Below are 23,142 nucleotides of genomic sequence, written 5' to 3'. Positions count from 1 at the left end.
TGGTATACCTGGGGAAACAGAGCCAATGGGATTAGCTGCCTGACCTAGAGCCACACAACCAGTTAGTGCCAAGCCTCGAACCTCTGGCTCCTGAAATACACTTTAAATGCACCTGTCTATGAGGCAGCATCTATTTTACTTCTTATCTCATAAGCAATACAAGGGTCAACAAATTTTCTTCTCCAGACATATACCACACATAAAAGGGAAAATACCAGAGAAGAAAGGGCAATTCAGAGTTGGAAATTTTCTGGACTGTGAAGGAAGAATGGGGCTTATATATATATATAATTATATTTTAAAAAAAAAACAAAAAATTTTAAAAAGACTTTCTTTTTAATTACAAAAGCTATTTGCAAAAATTCAAATAAAAATGCATAAACTGAAAAGTGATATTCCACTCATTTATCTCAATCTCACTCCCCCAAAGTTGTCATTTACAGCAAAAGTGGGTGAATATCCTTTCAGACTTTTTATACTTGAACTCAAATCTCAGCTGTCATTGAGGTCAAGCCTTAATTTAAATATACCACACACTGCTATTAGATAACTGTGAAATTAAGAAATACATATTTTATTACAAGCAAAAAGTGTACCTAACATTGAAAATAGACATGTGACTTCTCTCAGAGGACTGCTCTTTTTAGGGGTAGTGAAATAATACTCTGAAAGTGTGGAATGTGAAACAGCTAATTTATGCAAAAATGGATACGCAAATATCCATTGATATTGGAATTTCCTTTGTGTTTTGTTTGTGTTGATTTGGAATTATTTTCTTTCCTTAAGTTTACTTCTCCTGTATATTAGTCCCACAGAGACATTCCCCAGTGAACTTCCACATTTCTGATTCAGCGATGAACTACCTTGTACTATTTCTATTCTTTTTCTCTCAGATAAATACACACTTGTTTACTCATGCTTCAATCTGGAAAATATCTTTTATTTTCTGAAATCTTTTGAAGAAATTTAAGGCCTCAACAAAAAACCACCCGTTTTCTGTTTTGAAGATGTAAGTATACACCAACTTAAAAATCGTTTTGTTTACACCATTTTAAACTTCAAAGTGATATGCACTGTTTATTTATATACAGTTACATAAACTATACAACTACTTTCTTCTGATAATTGACGATGAAGATCATTAAAACCATTCATGACTGCTATTCTTGGACTGTAGTAATTACTGGGCTGATAGATAAGACGCCCGGTCCTCTGTGGATGCGTTTTCAATTTATAATTGTACTGGTATTATTGAACTGCAGTCGGACAGTTAAAAAAAAAAATTGTTTTTTCCAGTTCACCAGTACAACACAATTAAAATTATCCTGAATAATACTATTTGTTTACAACTTCACTACATCGTGAACTCTTTGCTATTCAATTCGATTGTTCAAATTCAGATTCCTGAGAAAAACTCAGGTAAATTCCGGTTCCCGGTAGGTATTAAACAGTCTTTCAGCGCTTCCCGCAGCCTGCCCTCGAGACGCCGGCGGATTCAGGGAACTCCGGGTTCCCAGGCGGGCGCTTTCCCAGGACCTCTTTCCACCCTTCCCACACCCTCCCTCAGGCCCGCCCCTCCCTTGGCCCCGCCTCTGCGCTTACACGCGCCCTCCACGCCCCCCTCCGCTCAGCCAACCGCTGGCGACGTTTTCAGGGGCGGGGCTTCCCCCTCCGCCAATGCAAGGGATCCTTGTTGTCCGGGTCCCGCCCCGCTGTCAGAGCAGGGGCCGGAAGATGGCGGCGGCCGCGGAGTTGGCGCTACTGGAGAAGTCGCTGGGGCTGAGCAAGGGGAACAAATATAGCGCCCAGGGCGAGCGCCAGGTGAGGAGCAGAGGCGGCGCTGAAGAGAGAGGCGGGGGCTGCGCTGAGCCCGGGCAGGAGCGGGAAGGCGCGGCTGGGCGGTAGGGAGGGAGGCGGACTGGGGATGCGGCTCCCCACGTGTCTGCGCCGCCGGGCGCCGTCGCGGCCTTTCCAGCTGCCCCAGCTCCCGACCGAGAGGGGGAAACCTGTTTCCGGCCGGGGTCGCTCAGCATTTTTATCCTGGGAAATTGTCATCATCCGCTTCTGGGAAAACGACCCCAGATGCGGGGGGGGGGGGGGCCCCTCTCTGAGCCTTTAGCTAGACCAGCCTGGAGTCTTGTTGGCGTCCGACCAGGGCGTTTGCTGTAATGATACCTTCCATTCAGTCATGATGCGACTAGCGGTGAGGGCTGAGCGGGTGCCAGGCAGCACTCTGCTGAGCTTGGAGAAAGCATCGGTGACTTAAGGCAGATAACCTACCCTTACAGGGTAGATAAACACAGTTATTTAAAGTACAGTAGGGAAAAGTGCTTCATTGGAGTGAAGATGGCTGAGAGAGCATGTAATGGGGACTCGGGGAAGGCCTTTGAGGCCTTCTGATACCAATTTCGGTGTGTGGCATGCAGAGGATGAGAGGCAAGTTAAACGGGATGAAACTGTTGAGTTAAAAGCCAGATCTCAGGGCATAAAAGAACATTTGTGTTTTTAAAAGATTATGAGTTTGTTTTTTTTAATTGGAAGGGAAGAATGGATGTGGGAAGATCACTTTCGGTATACACATTTTCTCCTCTTGGAAATTTTTTCCCAGATGATGTTTTTATTTTTTGTCTGTACTTTTTTTGTTCTTTCGTTTGGTTCATGTTAAAATCTTGTCTCCAAAATAATAGTAGTGTAGTTTTAGGAGTATGTAAAGGAGTAAGTAAAGGAAAGTCTGGAAGAGCTAAGGGTCTTTCTGAGATCACTCCAATGCATTGTAAGCCAAGTGGCCTCGTTTGCTTTTTCCGGTCCCCATGCTGATTCCTTCCCATCAGCCATTATTCAGTAGTTTAATTTATATTTTGTAGGGAACATTGCAAGACATTAGTCATGACCCAAGCATGCTTCTTATCTACTACGAGCAAGTAGTAGTGGCAATTAATTCAAAGCAGAACAAAATAGGTAATGTAATGTAGGACAGCATTGTCGGGGAATGTGGAGGGGGAGGATAAATCTGATTAAAAGAATGAGCTTTTAAGCTTAATGGAAAAGGTAGTGTTTAAAGGATTAGGCTTTGGAACTTATATCACACTAATACATTTTGGAAAACTGGGACGTTTGGGGCTAGTAGACCACTGTGAGGACTTGACCCAGGGCAAAACCAAAAATTGTAGTCTGAGGCCCAACTATGAGAACTTTGGAGTTCAGAGGGTGGATTTTTTGTTTGTTTTTGTTTTTTAGTAAGACTTTTTTTTTTTTTCAGTGAAATTGAAAGATTCTTTTTATGTGTTTGGGGGAAAGGGTGAGGTTATGTTTAAGATTTGGAAGATAGCTGACAGACTAAGCCAGCAATAAAGTGCTCTCTGCAACATTATCGATAATAATAAAGAATTGAAAATAGTCCAGAGATTCAGCTCTAGGAAAATGATTCATTAAATTATAGTACATCAGCACATTGGAATATTATTTATGCAGCCATTAAGTTGATAACTTTGAAGACCATGGAACCCTAAGGTGAAGTGAAAATAGCTTGTGTCCCATGATTGCAACTGCATTCGATTCGTCTAGTTTAGGCTACGTAAAGAAAGAGAAGCGACTTTCCAGCAAAATAGTACTTTATTCAAACCCTGCCTCTACCATTACACACTGGATGACATTGGTTCTTCGTCTGTAAAATGAGGATGAGATTACGTACCTGTCCAGAAGATGTTGTAATGAGATGATGACAGAAGTTACTGATGATCCTAGAGGCAGTAGTTTCATTTGACTGAAGGCAAAAGTGAGACTATAGGGAGCTAATTAGTAAGTGGAAAGTTAGTGAGGAAGTGGGAAGCAGTGAGAGTTTACCTCCGTTCCCTTTCAGAAGGTAGAAGATATCTTCACCCTTTAGAAGTTCAAGATACTGTTTTGTGACTGAAAAGAGAAGTAGTCTTCTCAAGGAAATATTCTGTTTTGGTTTGCCTTAACTATTACATGAATGTTGTTTAGAGTTATAGATTTATATACTTCTTATTTGTGCTTGGTCAGTCTTGCCATTGGTTGATACTTTCTATTTTCCTTTAAATTTCTCACAGTGCTTTACATAGTTGCATAGGAAGAAAATGTAAATTATTAACTGGCAGTTTCTTATTCGCAAGTAAATCTTACCCTTTATATTGCTGTTGTAATAGGGGAGTCATAAAAAGCAGATTTATTCTTCAGCAGATTGCTAAAGCCCAGATTTTATTATCAGTGGCCCCATCTTAGGGTTTTATGGTCTTCAAATTGTATATTTGGGATATTTTTTAAACAAAATGCTGGCCAGCAGTGACCATCTCTACGTGCCTATAAAATTGATGGACATGCAATCCTTAGCAACAAAGTCTAACATCACAATCCCCACTTAGTTAATAAGATAGCGCATTATATTTGTTCATATATTAAAACTAGTGTAGATTTTATTTGGTGGTTCCAACTATATAAACATGAAGTCAGTGTTACTATAATTGTTTGTCTTTATTACAGAGGTCATGTTTATTTAAGTATGTTTACCTTGCTAAATTAGGATATAGGTAATATTGATTGAAATTAATATAATATTAATAAGATTTCTAAGTTATCTTTTTAGCCAGACAACATTACAAATAACTTATTCTTATGGTTTATTGTTGTATGTAGGAACATTAATTTACTGATTTTTGCAATGTTATTACCAGGTCCATCAAGCATCTGTCATCAAATTGTATATGACAATAGAAGCTATTTGTTTTCCTGACTTATATTTGTATATAATTGGGTATCTTAAAGTAAAACCCGACTATATTTGAAAAAAACAGTTGAGGGACTTAGCCATTACTTAGTTTGTTTTTGAAATTTATCAAAGGACTTCTTTTCTCTTTTCTTTTCTTTTTTCCTTTTCTTTCTTTTCTAGGTTCCAGTTCTTCAGACCAACCATGGTCCCAGTCTAACAGGATTGACTACTATAGCAGCCCACCTAGTCAAGCAAGCCAACAAAGAATATTTGCTTGGGAGTACTGCAGAAGAAAAAGCTTTGGTGCAACAGTGGTTAGAATACCGAGTAACTCAAGTCGACGGCCACTCCAGTAAAGATGATATCGGCACTCTGTTAAAGGTATGGCAACTTCTCCTTATTGGCTGAACTGCATGAAGGCAGGGATTTCAGATTTTATGTATTGTCTAGGATATAGTTTGACTTTGAAAATGGATAGAATGCCCTGTATACACTCCACACTTCCCTTTTTAAATCTTGACAGAATCTATAACCAAGCACAGTTAATGCAAAGTAGTTTTATTGTTTGTTAGACCTAACAAAAGCATTTTAAACACCAGGATTTTGATCACTACAAATACTTTGTAAAAGAGATAAAATATTTTTGCCTTTATACGGTCTTTATACCAATTGTTTGGCTCCTCAAAACACACCTGTTTTCCTTTGGAACTCATGTTCCATTGGTATTGTCTGTCTTCCTCGTTAATTGTTAGCTTTATAATTACTTCTATATAGGGCAGATTAGTCTTCATTTCCAGGGTACCTGACCTGATAGTGATAATGGTGCTACGTTTATGGAAATATGTTTGTTTGCAGTAAAACATTAATATATATGTTCATAGTTAAACACATTGAAGTGATACAGACTTTTAGGAACAATGAGCCATGCTTCCTTAAGAAACAAAGTGTTCCATTCCTGAGGAAGGCACCATTAACAGTTTGGAGCATATCCTTTCTGAAAGATCTTTATTTATTCTTTTTTTTTTTCTTTTTTTTTTCTTTTTTTTTTTAATGTTACATTCAAAAAATATGAGGTCCCCATATACCCTCCACCCTCCTCACCCCACTTCTCCCCCCATAACAACAACCCCCTCCATCATCATGAGACATTCATCGCACTTGGTGAATACATCTCTGAGCACCGCTGCACCTCATGGTCAGTGGTCCACACCATAGCCCACACTCTCCCACGTTCCACCCAGTGGGCCATGGCAGGACATACAATGTCCGGTAACTGTCCCTGCAGCACCACCCAGGACAACTCCAAGTCCTGAAAACGCCTTTTTTTGCATCAGTCTGCAGCACCCTGGCTGAGGGCACTGATTCTGGGTCCAAACTGCCTGTGTCTGAATCACAGCTTCACCACTTACTAGATGTGTGACTCCAGGCATATTACTGAACTGCTCTAGGCCTCAGTTTCCCTATGTTAAAATAAGGATTATGATAGCACCTGCCTCAAAGGTAGGAATAAATGTAAGAATTAAATAATTTACTAAAGCACACGTAAGTGTTGGCCATTATCACTGCTATCACTAGTACCTGCCATCTTTGACCCTAATCCAGTGGCTAACAGAGACGTGCCCTTCGCCAAACGTGAGGCTTGATAAAACCACATGGGGGATTCATTCTAACACCAAGGCCAGGGTTCCTCCATGTTTAGCCCTCAATAAAAGTTTGTTAATTGATCTCCAATAAAAGAGAAAGATGGCACACACAACTTATCATAGCTCAAGGGTGACATTTGACATTGAAATAGTAAATAAGAAAGATCTTAGAACTCTGTGGTTTTTAACCTCTGTTTAAAGGATTCCAGTTTTTCATGTTTCTCTTGGACAGCTACCAGTCATCAAAACCACTTCTGTCTGTTCTTGGTGACGTGCCACTGCACATTTCAAAGTACTGCCTTCATTAGTCTGCTAAGGAGCTGAGGTTTCCTGTCAGACAGCTCATTATGCTCTACAAAGAAGGAATAACTTTGGAAAGAAGACATTTTCCTCTTTTGTTTTCTTTTATGCCAAGGAGTCTTCCTCATCATTGTCCCACCCACAGGCAGCCGGGGTGAGGGAAATCCTTTTGGCCACGCTCCCCTGCCCTCACCCCTGCCAGTTTAGCTTCCTTTGAGGTCCCAGTCCTCATTGTGCTGAAGCCACTGGGCCTTCACTGTCTATTCCCTTCTGCCTCAGGGTAGTTTGGCCTTGTTACTTGTTCTACCTGGAATACACTTTCTCTCCCGTCCCTCCCTCTTCTAACTTCAGAACTTCCTTCAGATTTCAGCTCAGCTGTCCCTTCCTCAGAAAATTCCTTGTCCACCTCCCTCCCCACCCAGCTACGGTTTCTAGTATCTCTGCCATCACAGTGCCAGGTACTTTCCTCCATAACGCTCATCGCTCTTTGTTCATCATAGCAGGTAATTACAGGGCCGAGTGATTCCCGCCCCCTTCCATGTGATGGCTTACTATTTCCCCCTTCCCTAAAGGATAGGGCACTTTTCGTGAGGCAAGAGGGAATTCTTGATCAATGCCGTGAAAACACTGGTGAAAATAAATCTCAGATGTTGCACTTTCCTCGGTCTGTCATGATCAACTCTCCATTCTTAAAATATCCAAACTGATCACTCACTGACCCCGCCCCCCTTACCCACTACCACCCTTGAGAACATTTCCAGAGGGAAACAGGCCATGCCAACCCTCACAGCAAATGTGAGATTTCAGGCAAATAAAAAGTCTTCCAGACTTTTTTTTACCTGTTTTTCTGAAGATAAGATAGTAATGAAGTACTTAATTCTAAAAGATAAAAACAGAGTTTGACTGAAATAGGGCTGGTGGTCTCAAAAGTGGTATTTATACATTTGGTTTTTAAAGTATAGAAGCCATCCCAGTGAAACATTCTGGCTGTGGTGTGTAAATATCTATTTTTCTAACACTGCAATTGGGAGACTCTGATCGGTGAGGTTGTTAGCATTTTGAAATGTAGGGGATGAGGAGCTGGTGCTTAGGTTGAGCATCTGTGGTGTGCCAGGTACTGGTGGTACTGTGGCCCAGTGGACACAACCCCTGCCCTCCCAGAACCCCGCCTCATAGAGGTAGGGGGCAGGCGTGTTTACAGAGGACGCAGAGGGATTCTTGGCCATATAAACACAGGAGAAAAGAGTTTTCTGTTTTGTTTTGTTGCCATTTAAAGACAACATTGTTCTTTTATTTTAAAGGCAGTAAACATTATAGAAATTTAGAAAATGGAAGAAATTTTAAACATCCATAATCCCACCATCAAGAGAGAACTGTCAATAACACTTAAGTTCAGTCATCAGATAGTTCTTGTACCCCTTCTGTGTTCCTTCCACGTTTTTTTTTCTTTTCATATGGCATGTGTGTTATTTTTTAAATGGGTTATTTTTAAACTGGACACTGTAGCCTGTTTCTTCTTCACTGACAATGTATTAGGAACGTCATTTTGTGTCAGTATTTCACTTTTACCCTCATTTTTGATACCCCATTCCTATCCCATGATATAGTTGTACCACAGTTGGATGCATCTGTCCCTGTGTAGTTGATTGTTTCTCAGTATTTGAACACATTCCTCTTTGTTTCTTTAGTCTAAATTCCAACAGGGGATATTGGTAGGGCACAAGCTATATTCCTCTTTAAGGCTCTGTGTGCTCATTTGCTCTACTCTGCTATTAGAATAGAACAGTAATGAGAGTCTGTCCAGAGAGCCTTGTTAACAGGGTCATTATCCTTTTGTTTCTTCACCACCCCAATTTTGTTACCCGAACAAACTAACAAAAACAGTTTTTCTTGTTTTGTACTTTTTCTTTCTCTCCCTCTCTTTTTAAATAGAATTTTGCTATCACCCCAGAAGCCACTGTATTAGCCAAAGGGGTGCTGATGCAAAGTACCAGAAATCTGCTGGCTTTTATAAAAGGTATTTATTTGGGGTAAAAGCTTAGTTACAAGACCCTAAAGAGTCCAACTCAAGGTTGATTTCTCACCTAAGTCAGCTGCCACGTGTTGAAGCAAGATGACCGCTGATCTCTGTGAGGGTTCAGCCTGCCTCTCTCAGCTCCAGGCTGGCATAGGGCTTATTTCGTTCAGGGCTTCCTCACCTCAGCTACTCAGACTATCAGGTGAATGGCCCATCCCTCTTCTGGGCTGCAGGATCAAAGTTCTCGCCTCTGCTGTGTCTATCAAGATCTCTTTTTTCCTGTGCCACCTACTATGTGTCTCCTTGAGTGAGTGTCCGTTTATATAGCCCACCAAGGGGGTGGGGACTCAACCCTGGTGGAATCAAAGCCCTAATCTTAACATATCTTAATCAGACACCTCAGCTAAATCTGATACAATCAAAGGGGAGCACACCTAGAGGAATAGACCAGGTTACAAGTATAATCCTTCTTTTTGGAACTTATAAATAATATCAAATTGCTATACCCACGTTATGCTTCCTTCTCTCACTTCTGCCCTCTTTCTCAATATTAATGGTGTGGTACTTTTTCATAATTCTTATTAGCCATTTTTGTTCTTTTTTAAAATTTGCTTTTATTTGTTCTTTGCCCATTTACGTCTTGGGCTGTATATCTTTTTGTAACTCTTGCTATTAGGATATTATGAAAGGGTTTAATTCTTACTAAAGTTTCATTTCTGTGCTAAAACTATTATTCTAAGTTTAAATGCCTCATAATTAAGGTAGTATGTAATTTTAAAAAGCAGACATTGCAGAACACTAGCATATATTGGTTCTAGATGGAGGGTATATGTTTTTTTATTATACTATTTTTTCCAATTTTTCTGTATTAGAAAGTATAACAAAAAAATAGTTGAGTGGAAAAAGAAATACGGCAAACCTCTATAGGAGGACAGCATTTAAAAAGGTTTCACAGTTGCATCAGAAAGATGTGTAAAAGAAAGCAAATGAACACCGGGCATAAGTTCTGTTCTGTGACTATTTTGGATGTATGAAATTTTAAAAATATGAATACTGTACAAAGCAGTGATAAATGATTATTTCAGACCTTATGCTATACCACCTAAAATTAAATGAAGATGGATTTTTTTTTTTTATTTCTTATACTTAAAGTTGATTCCTTTGCAGATGTTTGGAGAGAAACCATCTCCATTCAACAAATAACCATAGGATTTAATGGTCACTCCTAAAATACCAATATATTCTACCCGCCACTCAAATTCTATTTTGGTTCTTCGCAAGCCGACTTTTCATTTCTGTCCACATTCCTTTATGTCCTCCTCCGTCCCACCCCCTAGCAGTCCCACGTTGACGTGCCATCTTGAAAATCACTGTCTTTAAGTGATCAATTGGACAAATGGGAAGAGATTGAATTCAGTTCAGTTCAGTTCAGCAGACATTTCCTGAATGCGAAGCACTAAGTGCCAGGCACTGTGGGGTGTGATTTGAAAATCAAAACAAAGTGCTCTTTCTACAGTTTAAGGAATTCTCTCTGAATAACTATTCTTGACCACAGGGCAGTGTTTTTTACTAATCTTTAGAGGAGCCTTTGAGAATATCTAGTAATAGTTCATTTAACCTATTTATAAAACCTCTTTCTAAAGGTTTTTGAATCTTTTTTCTCATTTTATTTGACTATAAATTTGAATGTAGTTTAATTCCTATTCTGTTCGATTATATTTTAATGTTGAGAGAGGCCAAAAATATATCGTTTTATCTAATTTTTTTTCCTCACAAGAAGCTAATTGGAATTTTCATTTGTTCTTTCAGATAGTACGTATAATAGATTAGGACCATTTAACATTTTTGTTTTAATTATTTAACAGTTCATTAAACTTTTTTTCCCCTTCAGAGTAACCTTTCGGATACTGAAGAAGCTCGGTGCTTCCTAGTAACTCTTTTAATGATTTGAAGTGAATTCTTTTTTTCAGCATACTTAACATATGCGGTCATCTCTGAAGAACAAATGACAGAGAACTTTTTATAGCCTTAAATGGTGTTTAAAACTATGTAATCTTTGAAATGATTATAGTTTGCATTATACATCTATCAATGAGCACTGAGTCATTAAAAAGCCTGGGACACATAGAAGTGAATGGCAAGATCAAAATAAATCTACCAGCATACATCTACAAAGATTCCCATATTCACTGAGGGACTGTCTGTCATACCGTCTGCCTGTAGGCAAGGGTATACCTCTATGCAGAATGACTGTAAGGTCGCTGGGAAAACCCCCAGATTATTTTTAATGACAGTCCCTTTAAAATCAGCATACTGGGAAGTGGATGTGGCTCAAGCAATTGAGCTCCTGCCTGCCACGTAGGAGATCCCGGTTTGGTATCCAGTGCCTCCCAGGCACAGTAAGCTAATGCAACAAGATTCACAATAAAGAGACACAAGGATGGAAACACAATGAGAGACACAGCAAAGCAGGGTGCGAGGTGGCTCAAGCAATTAGATGCCTCCCTCCCACATGGGAGGCCCTGGATTCAGTTCTGGTGCCTCCAAAAAGAAGACAAGCATGCAACAAACAGGCACAGCAAGCTCAGCCAAATGTGGGGGGGGCGGGGTGCGGGCGGATAATAAAAATCTTTTTAAAAAAATCACAGCATACTTAGCATACTTAATTTGGGTAGGGATAGAGATGAGTGTTTCCTTATTTCTTTAAAATAATAAGACTGTTAATATTTACCCAATTTTTAAAATGAGGTGATTGGCATATGGTTTGTGGTTTTGAATGAATTAGTACCTATTCGTGTCAAAGATTAAAATATCAGAGTTTTGTTTTCTTATAGACTTCTATATGTTTTAAGTCACATGAATGTTAGTAAATTTTACCATTACTCTTTCAAAATTAATATTTTGTTAATTTGTTTTTTCTAGGATCTTAATTCATATCTTGAAGATAAAGTCTACCTTACAGGATATAACTTCACCTTAGCAGATATCCTACTGTACTATGGCCTGCATCGCTTTGTAGTGAGTATTTGAAGAGTTTTTGGCCTTTTCCCCCTAACAGTCATTGTTAGTTTGTTTCGGAAGTACCAGGGGTTGAACCCTGGGCCTAGTGCAAGTGCTCAACCACTGAGCCACACCTGCTCCCCTTTTTCTTTATTTTTTTGTTTGTTTTCTTTTTTTAACATTCAGAATGACTTTGGGGGGGCAGCAGGGTTTATATGGTATTTGGGATTGGAATTTAAATCAAATTTGCATTTTCAACTTAGAAAATAAAAATTAAAGGAACTACTTTTACACAAGCTACCTGTTCCTTGATTTGCTTAATTCCCGACCTTTGCTTCCACACTTCTTCAACACCTGCTTCTCCAGCAATCCTTCTCTGCTCCACCTCTACGTCTCAGTTCCAGTACTCGACCTTGTGTGCAACACTGTGCTAGCTCTTTCATTCTCCTACTCCCTGATCCCATTATTATCTGAAGTAATTTGATTCTTCCCTTTTTTTGCAAGCCTATGCACCTTCTTTCCTATCCAGCCTACACTTCCTTTTGCATAACTTCATCTACAGCCTCTTATTAGCATCTTTGGTATTTTTGTTCCACTATTCAATCACCACCATTTCCTTATAAATCCCCAGCTCTTCATCAGTCCAGATAAAGCCCTTATTTTCAGACTGTGCCCTGTTAGAGAAATCAGAACACTACAGATCAGTGCCACTGTGAATTTATAGGACCCAATTTCACCTAGGCTGTCATACTGATCAGCTCTTTCATTCTTGTCTGGCACACTTCCAAACCTTTACCACGTTCCTCAAGCCCCATCCCTCTTTCGTCATCCTGAATTGTCATCAGTAGCCTTCTTCCCTAGATCAGCTAGAAAACAGAGGCTTTACGTTAAATCCCTATTCTTCCAGAATGCTGACTTCCACATCCTCCTCCATCTCGACTCCTTTCTCTGGTCTCAGAAAGAATTATCTTGCTTTTATCCTTGACTAATCTATTCACCTGGCGTCTTATCCTTTACCTCCACTCCATTTCCTGCCCCCATTTGGGCTTTTGTCCAAAATTTTATCTCCTTCTTTCTCATATCTTCAGTTTCTCCTTTTACCTATCTGCTCAATCCTTTAAGTGCTGTCCTATCTTAAATGAACTTAGAAACACTCCTACGCCACTCACTATGTTCTAGGCACTGTCCTGTATGCTTTATCAGTGTTGACTCCTTTAATTCTTATAGCAGTCCTGGGAAGTAGGTGCTCTTATTATCATCCCCATTTTGCAGATGAGATGACTGAGGCAGAGAGGGCCCGAGTGTCTTTAAGAAGTTGTAAGTGGCAAAATCAGGTCTGGAAACCAGGCAGTCTGCCTATAGCATGTGTGCTATCTCTCTATCTAAAAACCCCTCAACTCCCCATCACCCCAGTGCCCATTTCCTTCCCCTTGTGGAAAAAAGAGCCCAGGGCTTTTTCTGTATCTGCACCGTGTGAATCTGATCAAGCCGGCCCTGGTGTTCCTGTCTCCTGCATACCTCTCATCTCGAAAATGTCTCTTCCTTTCGATCCTGCCTGACATTGCCCTGGTTCCAGGATGCATTCTGGGCTCTTGAAATAGCCTCCTGCCACCAGCCTCATCTCTTAGAATCTGCCTTTTTTATTGCCCCTGGAGTGATCTTTGTATATGGTAACATGTCCTTTGCTTTCTTGAAAAAAATTAAGTAGGCCCCCATTCCCTACAGAATAAAATTTGATAGCATGTGAGACCCTTTGTCATCTGACCCCTGCCTCCCTTGCTGGCCTCATTCCTACCACTCTCCCTTCGCACCTCTATTTCAACCGTAATGTCCTCTGTCCTCCCTGGAGCCTCCTCGCCAGGGCTGTCTGCCAGCTGTGCTTACATTGTTCTTTGGGCCCTGCCCTCATCTTCCCAAACTCATTTACATTTCCTCATCGGGCATCAGCTCAGTTCCAACACTAGTTCCTTTGCTGAAACTCTGTCATACTTCCTAGAGCATATTAAGAGGCCCCTTCCTCTCTTTCTGTCTGTTTCACTTAGTACTGTAGTCCCTCTTTGCAAAATTTCTCTCAATGGAACTGCTTGAGCCAGAGATTTTAACATCACTCTCTGATAGTTCCTGGCACACATGTGTAGTTAGCCCTCCATAAACGTTGAATAGATTCTTTCACATAATTCTTTATAATTTTCAAGGAGTTTTTATATCTATTTTCTCATTGTGCCTCATAACAATGAAGGAGAAAGAACTGGAATTATCTTCCTTTTACAGAGGAGGAAACTAATGCCGAGGAAGGTGGTAGTGATTGATGCAGAGACACAGCTCAGTTTGTGGAGGGCCAAGACAAGCTAGGTCTTCTGACTCAAGTGGCATAATGTATGGAAAGCCCTTTGTCAGCTGTAAATTCCACAGTTATGTGTGATACAGTTATTCTTAGTACCCCATTCAAGCTATAGTTCCTCAAATTGGGTTTATTTGACTTTATTAAGCATTATTCCTCTAAGATATTTAAGAGATTGTGCTAAGTTCCACTACATTATTACTGTAACCGGGCCTAGTGGGATCCTGAATTCAGGATAATATCCTTTCTATTATTATAACTTTAAGAATATTTATTGAGAGTCTACTATATGTGCCCACTTATACTATGCTTGAGGGATACAAAAGAAGGTTAAGATTCAAACTCTACGGTCTTAGCTTCTTGGCTGCTATGACAAATACCACACAGCAGGCTGGCTTAAACAGCAGGCATTTATCGACTCACAGCATTTATCGACTCCGAGGCTGGAAGGCTTGCCTCTGCCCAGGATCGGTAGCCTTCTGGCTGGCTGGTAGTCCTTGGGCTTCCGGTGGCATTCCTCTTCCATGGCAGTGTCTCTTCCTTTCTCTTCTGCATTCTGTTGACCTCCAGCTGCTTCTCCACAGGGCTTTCCTTCATGAAGCCTCCAGTACTGGGATTCGGGTCCACCCTCGTTCAGTTGGGCCACACCTTAACTAAAAATAACATCTTCCAAAGGATTTACATGCACAGGAATGCATTAAAACATGTTTGTTTGTTTTCTGGGGTACATAACAATCTACCACATCTTCTTTCAAGGAACTATTTATGTTATGAAGAAATAAGACTATTGAAAACGAATAAGAGAAAACATTGCCCAGGGCTGGTTTAGAGTCAAAATAGCCTGTGATCAGTTCAAGAAAGAGGCAAGGCAGATGTGACATTCCAGATCAGCTACCTGCTGTATTCATCAAACAGTTCCTTGGTGCTTTATTTACTTTGGCAGAATAGTGATTCATGTGGTCATGCATTTCTTTATTTATTTATTCATTCACATTATTAAATACTTCCTATGTAATCAGCACAGTGTACGAAAGAGCAGTCAGGGAACCTTCTAGTCATCAAACAGTTCCACTGTATTTTGTTTCAGCGTGATCCCAATTTTCATTGTGGCTGAGTTATTCTAAATTATAAAATCTGGTCTATCCTAATTCCCTTTGAGGAATATTACATTGTACTTCCTTTGTTAAACTGCCGGTTAGTGTGGCTGTTGATTATAAAACCAATGACTCATTGCTTTCTTAAAGTGATTTCACCAGTAGATAAGTGACCCCTGCAAGCAGACTGTTACCCCAAGATTATCAGAATCCTTTGTAATGTTATGTGTTACTTATGAGATTGTTATCCACCGAAATACATTTGTTTTGACATTTGGGGGACAAATGGAGATATGTAGTTCTTTTAGAAAAGAAAAAAACACAGTAAAAAAAAATTGCTGCCCAAAAGTCCAGGAACACTGGCTATAAAGAATGTCCAAAAGGCAGCATCGTGCCAGTTGGAGAGGTAGTAAACCAGCTTTTCACCCTAATCTGGAATGGGTTGCTTAAAGTTTTTCTCACATGCTTTCATGGAAAATTAATGACTAAGAATATTATCTGTTTGGCTTTAAAGTTTAAACTAATTATAGAGTGCCAATATAAATAAAAGAAGCAACAGAGTAGAAAAAGCCAGGCATCAATGTAGACACAGCAGCATGTACAGAAAATTGTAACTAGAACAATTGGGTTGTGTTTCCTGTTGTAAGAAAGAAAACAAATTTCAGCAGATTAGAAAGGGATAATGGAAAATCAATGTTATAGGTGGTATAGCCCAGGGACTCCCATCACAAAAGTTTTAAACCCTGTAAATTGGGGGGTGTGGGGGGGGCAGGGAATATCTGTCATTTTTTGCAGACCGTAAGTTTCATATAAAGAATATCTCCCCAAAAAAGTAGCAGACGTACAATTGGAGGTCAGTCATAGCGCGGCAGAGTTTAAACTGTAAAAGGAGTTAGAAGTGGTAACCTAATCCTTCTGGAAAACCCAGTATGTATCTGCCAAAATTTTCTGAAGGAAAATGAACAAATTTTCAGTCTCTAAAACAGTCCCCTAAAACAAAACAGATCATCTTGTTCAAAATTGCTGGAATGAATTAGGAAATGTTAGAAGAAGCTTTTAAGAGCTCTTGGCATAAAAATTTTGTTCTATGGTTCTGTGCATAATCCTTACACAAAAGACTAAATGTGAAATTTTTAATTTGGAGATGATCAGTTTTGCTGTTACGCTGTGTTTTGTGGTTTTCACTATTTTTATTTTTTAATAATCAGCCTCATACAAGCATATGTTAGACCTCTGGAAAAATAGCAACTGCTGTTTTGAAGTATAAATATTAAACATACATTGACTTTTTATCCTTATTCCAAATCTGGGTGTGTGGCTTGGTCAAACAAGCATTAGTACTTTATTGTTCAGAAATGCTTTATTCTCAGGGTATTTTAGTTCTTTCTGAAAAATAACATCTTACAAAATGACTAATGAATAGAAATTTTTTAAAATGAAAGATCTCTGAAAAGAATTTAATAGTTCAGCAGCAGGTACAAAATCAGGTTTGAGTGCAATTTCTTGTTACTTCTATTTGCTTTAACTAATTGGTAAAGAGTTTGCTGAAGTCGATTTTGAATTTGGGGAGGGGGTAAGTAAGAAAACTCACCCCCATTTCCTGTGAGATTTATAGCTGTGTTCACTAGTGGTTGAGTTTTTTTTACAATCTTCCATTTTCTTTTGAATTCACTGGTCAAGTGCCCTTCTGGTAAAGATGTAGAGAAGAACAAAAAGTTAGTTCTTTAACAAAATGTATTTTGAAATACCATTCATTCTACAAATAGCTCTTTAAGTACCTCCTATGTACAATACACCAACGCAGTGTGCCTTGTAGTTGGACCTAATAGGAATCATTTTTTACATGTGAAATCAGGATTTCTCTTAATAAAAATGAACTTTTGAATAAAAGACATCCTTATCAATTTCTTGACTAATGTGGTAGTTTTTTTTAATCCCCATGCCATGGACTGCCTATATTTTCAGTTATAGTAACACCTTTTTTGATATGTTGACTCAACCTTACACCCTCTTAAACAAGAGAAATGTATTTTTATAATTTCCTATAGATTATAGGAAATTATGTATATAAGACTTAAGTTGTATCACTAAAATCTAACACTTAAATTTTTACATAACAGAAGCAGTGTAGTTATTTTGTATTCTGTAATAATTACTGCATCCTAGAGTAATTTGTCTTTTGGTTTTGTTGATCTGGTGACTTGCAGAATAAGTCTGTGCAAGCATGTTTCATTGTGAAAAGCCAAAGGGTTCTATCTCTTTAAAAAGTGCCCCGTAGCAAGCACATCATGGATGGGTTTAAGCCCATGTGGGGTAACTGAGGTTTTTTTCCTCTGTAAAAGCATTCCTGTCAGTTTCATGGAGACTTGCATTATCTGTTAAATAAAAGTTGAATTACCAATGGGAGAAGGAACCACTCGGCTCATACATGGGCCATGGCTGTGAGTTTTACTGCCCTACCTTAACTGCTTTCTCTTTATTCAGTAATTTTCATGAGTCCAGGTCAAAATTTGTCTTAAAGAAAAAAAGAGAAAAAAAAACCTTAGTGTCTCCTAACTTGGATTTTTTTTCTTTTTTTTTTTTTCTTCAACTTCAAAAAATAAAATAGCAGACAAAAGGCCACTTAACAGATTATGGAAGCATTACTTTTAAAAATCTTGTCCAGGCCCATTTATCTTATTTAATCCTAAAAACAAAGCGAATCGTTTTTCCAGTGTTGCAAAAGATGACTAAGTGAACACAGTGAAAGGACAGTTTTGTACAGTTTTTACCGCGTCCTTCTTTAACCAAATCTCTGGGTATTCTTGCAGTATGATAGTAAATTAACGTTAACTGCTACATCCACTAAAGAAGGAGATCAACCTTATTTTCAGACAGATATTAGACAATCTGTGGCTGTCGTGTAATCACTCAGTCTCTATCTGAGTCCTGTGCCATTGGAAATAGCCCTTCCTTCTTGCACTGAGCAATAATCCCTTGAAATTACATGCATCCTTGTCTTGTAGAGCGAGATTTTTCCCTTGAGTTGAGGAGAAATGCAGTCCATAGAAAGTAGAGAGGTACTACTACTGTTTTCTAGTAGACAGTTGAAAGGAACTATATAAATATATGTAGTGTCTGTCTGTCTCCTCCCCTGCACCCCCATATATTTGAGTTTTCATAGTTTTCCCTTAAGTCTATTAAATACAAATTAGCCTTTCCATTTTTTAGGTTTGCCAAAATGTATAGGGGAAAAAATCATATCTTAGTCTTTTGGAAGCTGTTCTCTTCCTTTCTCCTGTCTGCTTTTCCAATAAAGTAGATAAACTCTTTGAGCTGCCACATCCTGGCTTAATATAAATTTTGCTGTTGTTGAAAACTTGAGATTTCCCTGGAAAGCACATCTGGTTCTGAACTGAACATAAACGCATTAAACAAATATGTGGCTCTTCCGCAAGGCCAACAGTCTTACTTCTGTCTGAAATATATTGGCCTTTGAGAACTGTTCATTGTTTTTTTCCCCTTGCAATTTCTATCTCCTACTTCAGTGATATTAATAGTTGGCCTTATGTAATGTCTGCGTTGTGTGTGTGTTTTTAATCTCTACTTAGGTTGACCTAACAGTTCAAGAAAAGGAGAAATATCTTAATGTGTCTCGCTGGTTTTGTCACATTCAGCATTACCCAGGCATCCGGCAACATCTGTCTAGTGTTGTCTTCATCAAGAACAGACTATATACCAATTCCCATTAGAAGCTACCCGTGCCGTACAGAAGATTGATTAAAAGCGTTTTAAATGGAAAATGTATTCTGGACCACAAGATGAACGAGAATTGATGGGCAGCATTCTTTATTTGTCGAAGTAGAGGCTATCATTTTTAAAGTGTAAACCTGTGTATTGAATGTTTTCTTTGTTCTTTAGTTGGAATTTTGCAATTTTTTATGTAAAAATTCAACTGTCAAAGAAATTCAAGTTGAAATCAAGTTGTAAATTACCTTGTTTTATAGGTGCAATTTATTTTAATAAAAGTTGCAAATCACTGGCTTAATCTTAAAGAAGAAACTAGATGACTCCTTTCAGTGGTTGCCATACTTGGCTATTTATTGACCTGTTTCATGTTTTAAAATTCATTCCTCCCCCATGGATATTTACACTAGTTTGTTTATTAACAAGTATAATAAATTGTGCCAAGGATACAGAAAGGAAAGAGGGATGAATTTGTTTTCAAATATTTATGTGAGCTAGTAAATGCAGTTGAAAAAAATATCTTTTGTTTCTTTCTTTACTGTAGTCAGTATTCATTGGGGTGAAACTAAGGACTGAACTGCCTGGAGGGGGAACTGGAATAAGATACATTCTCTTGAATAAATGGTTCTTTTCTGGTTGTTGGGCTTAATGGAATATGCAGTGGCTAAGAAGAGTTGGGAAATTCCAGCTATCACATTAATTTTGGACTTCAATAATTACCAGATTTTTCTAAACCAGAAGCCAAATCTCAGAAAGGCTGCAGTCGAAGCCCTATGAGAAGAACAAAGATGCTTTTTAGCAGAGCCATGCATTTTATAAACTCTTATTGGCTAAATAAATAAGTAATCTGTTATTGAGAGCTAAAGAGTTTATCTTTTCAAACAATAAGAAACATAGAGGCTTTGAGTATTTTACTCTTTAATGCTATCTAATATTTCAGTACTGTTGCTGAATCTAATTCGTACACCATTCAAAGTTCAAGTGGAAAGACCAGGGACCTGGGAAATACACAGGGCTTTGGTTGAATCCTGTTTACTCTCCTTACTAGCTAGATGATCTTGACCTTATTTTCTTTTCCTTCCTCTAAAAATTTTTGTAAAAGATGATAGCTCTGTAAATTATGAGGATTAGAAGAGACAATATATGTAATAAAGCCTGACAGCCCATGGCTAGCAGGAGAAGCATCCTTTCTCCTCTCCAGGCAAACCAGGGTTTTTGTTTGCCTGTTTATAAGGAAATGAGGATTTCCTTGCCTGTTTATAAGGAAATGAGGATTATAAGAGCCCACACACACACTTTTGACTTTCATGGTATTATGTCAAGAGATTTAATGAACCAAGTGTGCGAGTATCTTGTAATGGATCAATACAGTTTTTACAGAATTTCACAATTCATTGCCCTCAGGTACATTTTCAGTTTTATAAAATGGCCTTTAAATTAGAAGTTGTAAACTTGTATTTGCATGGCCAGAGATTACAGGAGTCAAATTCATCTTGGAACTTACTATCTGGGCCAAAGAGGCAGCCCGAGTCTGTGTACCTTCCACATTCTGCAAGTTACCCCTTTGCAGTCACTGCTGCAAATGACCCGTGCCCCTAACACTTCTCTCTCCTGGTCCTGAGCAGCAGGAGGGGTTAAGCAGGCCGGAGATAGGCTATGGAGCCTCCCCTCCCCAAGTCCATTCTTTCTCTTTGGTTTAGGTCAGCTGTGATGAAAGGGTAGGAGGACTGAGGCCAGCCACCTCTTTACCCAATTCTACGTTCTGAGTCTTACCCCATTTATACCTGTTAGTTATATATATATTTTATACATATATATATGTATTTTTTTAAGTTTGTGCTTGTCTGCTCTGTGTCCATTTGTTATGTGCTCTCTGTGTCTGCTCATCTTCTCTCTTTTTTTTTTAAAGATTTATTTTATTTATTTATTGTTGTCTGTTCTCTGTGTCCATTTGCTGCATCTTCTTTGTCTGCTTCTGTTGTTAGTAGCACTGGAATCTGTGTCTCTTTTTGCTGCATCATCTTGTTGTGTTAGCTCTCCGTGTGTGCAGCGCCATTCCTGGGCAGGCTGCACTTTCTTTTGTGCTGGGCGGCTCTCCTTATGGGGCGCACTCCTTGCACGTGGGGCTCCCCTACGCAGGGGACACCCTTGCGTGGCACGGCACTCCGTGCATCAGCACTGCACGTGGGCCAGCTCCACACGGGTCAAGGAGGCCCAGGGTTTGAACCGCGGACCTCCCATGTGGTAGGTGGACACCCTAACCACTGGGCCAAGTCCGCCGCCTCATCTCTTTAGGAGGCACTGGGAACCCAACCCAGAACCTCCCATGTGGGAGAGAGGCACTCAATCACTTGAGCCACCTCCACTCCCTGGTTTGTTGTGTCTCTCATTGTCTTTCCTCTTTATGTCTCTTTGTTGCATCATCTCGCTATGCCTGCTCGTTGCACCAGCTTGCCGTCTTGCTCATCTCCAGGAAGTACCGGAACCTCCCATGTGGTAGGTGGGAGCTCAATCGCTTGAGCCACATCCGCTTGTCCGTCAGTTCTTTCTTGTAGTGCACAATGTTAATTCAACAGCCATTCCCAGGTTCTACAGTGGGCCAGGACTTTCCACCACTCACTTAGATCTTAGAGGGTGAGGAAATGATAAAAAGATAAAGACCTGGCTCTTAGAGCCAAGAATTAGATCATGTTCTCAGTATCCAGATAAAAACAATTCATTTCCTTATAGAGACGCTGCTGTCCATTGTGGGTCATTTCTGTCTGTTAACTTCTTTGCCTGATATCCCCTTTCCTTCTCACTTGATAACCTCTTTATTATTCAAATTTTTCATGTCCTCCTGAAAGTGAAGTCTATCTTGACCAACCAGTCTCCTTCTAGCCCTTGACAGCAGGGACTTTTTTTTCTTTGCATAGCCAGGCCTCAAAACAGTGCTTAGCCTGTAACAATAGATGTTCAATATGTGTTTGTTGGAAGAATGTACTATTCTTTGAAGTCCATTTTAGGCTAAGAAAAAGTATCAATGTGAGTTAGGATTAGGTGCTGCTGAATATGACAGAAAAGCCAAATAACATTAAGTGGGTTGTTTTTCTCCCATGTAAAATACCTGGGGAGATAGTCCACGTTGGGATGGTGGCCCCCAGCATCATGGTGATCAGGCTTCCATCTTTCTGCTTCTTCACACTGAACAGGTGGCCCAACTCGTCCTCGAGCCCAACTCATGGGCCAAGACGGCTATTGGAGCTCCAGACACTAAGTCTATGATCAAGACCCGAAGCAGGAGGAAGAGGGGAAGGCCAAATGGCTCCTCTCCCAACTGAGTCAGATCACTTGAAGGACCTTTCCTGGAGACCCAATTCAGCAGCATCTATTTACATCTCTTTGGCCACCCTGGCTGGGAGGGTGGCCAGAAATGTCATTTAGCCAGACGTAGTGAATAGGGCTTTGTTGATGAGGAAGGGAAAGTAGGGATATCGGGTAGGCAGCTAGCGTCTCTGCCACGGTAAGTAGTGTCTAAGTGGGAAAATGCCTTCTGATTGCCAAATGATCAAATTGTAAAAAAAAAAAAAAAAAAATGTGAATTGTTAATACAACCTGCATCATCAGTTTGCAAGGAATTAGAATACTAATAAATAGCTTCTCACTGACCACGATTGAATTTTTTATGAATAATAAGTTCACAGGTTCTGTTATTACACTTGTAATAACAACAATAGTTTACATTTTTTGAGCATTTAGTATGTATCAGACACCATTCAAAGTGCTTTAGTGAATGTTCTTACCTGCCCCCCTTTTTTAGGAAGTACCAGGGATTGAACCCAGGACCTCATACATGTGAAGCAGGCGCTTAACCACTGAGCTCTACCCACTCCATTCTCCTTACCCCCTTTTTGCAGACGAGGGGACCAAGGCACAGAGAGGTTAAAGAACCTACCCAAAGTCACACAACCAGTCATCAAGGAACTAGGATTCAAACTCAAGTGTCTGGCGTAAACTTAACCTGTAAGTCACTTTACCAGTTCATCAGTGAAGTTCTGTCCAATCAATTTATGAAATCAGTTCTTACCAATATTAGAAAAAAGCTACCATCAGCTTTGGATAAAAAAGTGTGTACATAAGGAATAAGTGGAGATGGTTGTACAACTCGGTGGATATGCTAACATCTATTGACTTAGACACTTCAAGTGGGTGAATTTTGTGGTATGTGAATTATATCTCAATAAAGCAGTTTTTTTCAAAAGCGGAGTCAGGGAGTGGATTAGGTGGAGCTCCCACCTCCCTCACGGGAAGTCCTG

At 39.5% G+C, this 23,142-nt stretch overlaps 1 protein-coding gene across 3 annotated transcripts; it reads left to right on the top strand.

Annotated features, from left to right (window-relative positions):
• Window positions 1-1,680: 1,680 nt before the first annotated feature.
• On the top strand, window positions 1,681-22,494 carry EEF1E1 (eukaryotic translation elongation factor 1 epsilon 1). 3 transcript variants are annotated; one of them, XM_004475763.5, is made up of 4 exons: window positions 1,681-1,821; window positions 4,907-5,107; window positions 11,609-11,704; window positions 18,712-22,494. In XM_004475763.5, exons 1-4 carry the CDS (start codon window positions 1,735-1,737, stop codon window positions 18,850-18,852), a joined length of 525 nt encoding a protein of 174 aa, XP_004475820.1. In that variant the 5' UTR covers window positions 1,681-1,734; the 3' UTR covers window positions 18,853-22,494. The 3 variants fall into 3 exon arrangements, with proteins under 3 accessions (XP_004475820.1, XP_004475821.1, XP_004475822.1); XM_004475764.5 differs by having other exon boundaries at window positions 1,707-1,821; window positions 22,039-22,494; XM_004475765.5 differs by having other exon boundaries at window positions 1,707-1,821; window positions 18,778-22,494.
• The last annotated feature ends 648 nt before the right edge of the window (window positions 22,495-23,142 follow it).

The sequence above is a fragment of the Dasypus novemcinctus genome, chromosome 22, assembly GCF_030445035.2.
Source record: "Dasypus novemcinctus isolate mDasNov1 chromosome 22, mDasNov1.1.hap2, whole genome shotgun sequence".
NCBI classification, from domain to species: domain Eukaryota; kingdom Metazoa; phylum Chordata; class Mammalia; order Cingulata; family Dasypodidae; genus Dasypus; species Dasypus novemcinctus.
The sequence above is the reverse complement of the archived record's forward strand: the minus strand, read 5'-3'. Positions and strand labels throughout refer to the sequence as shown.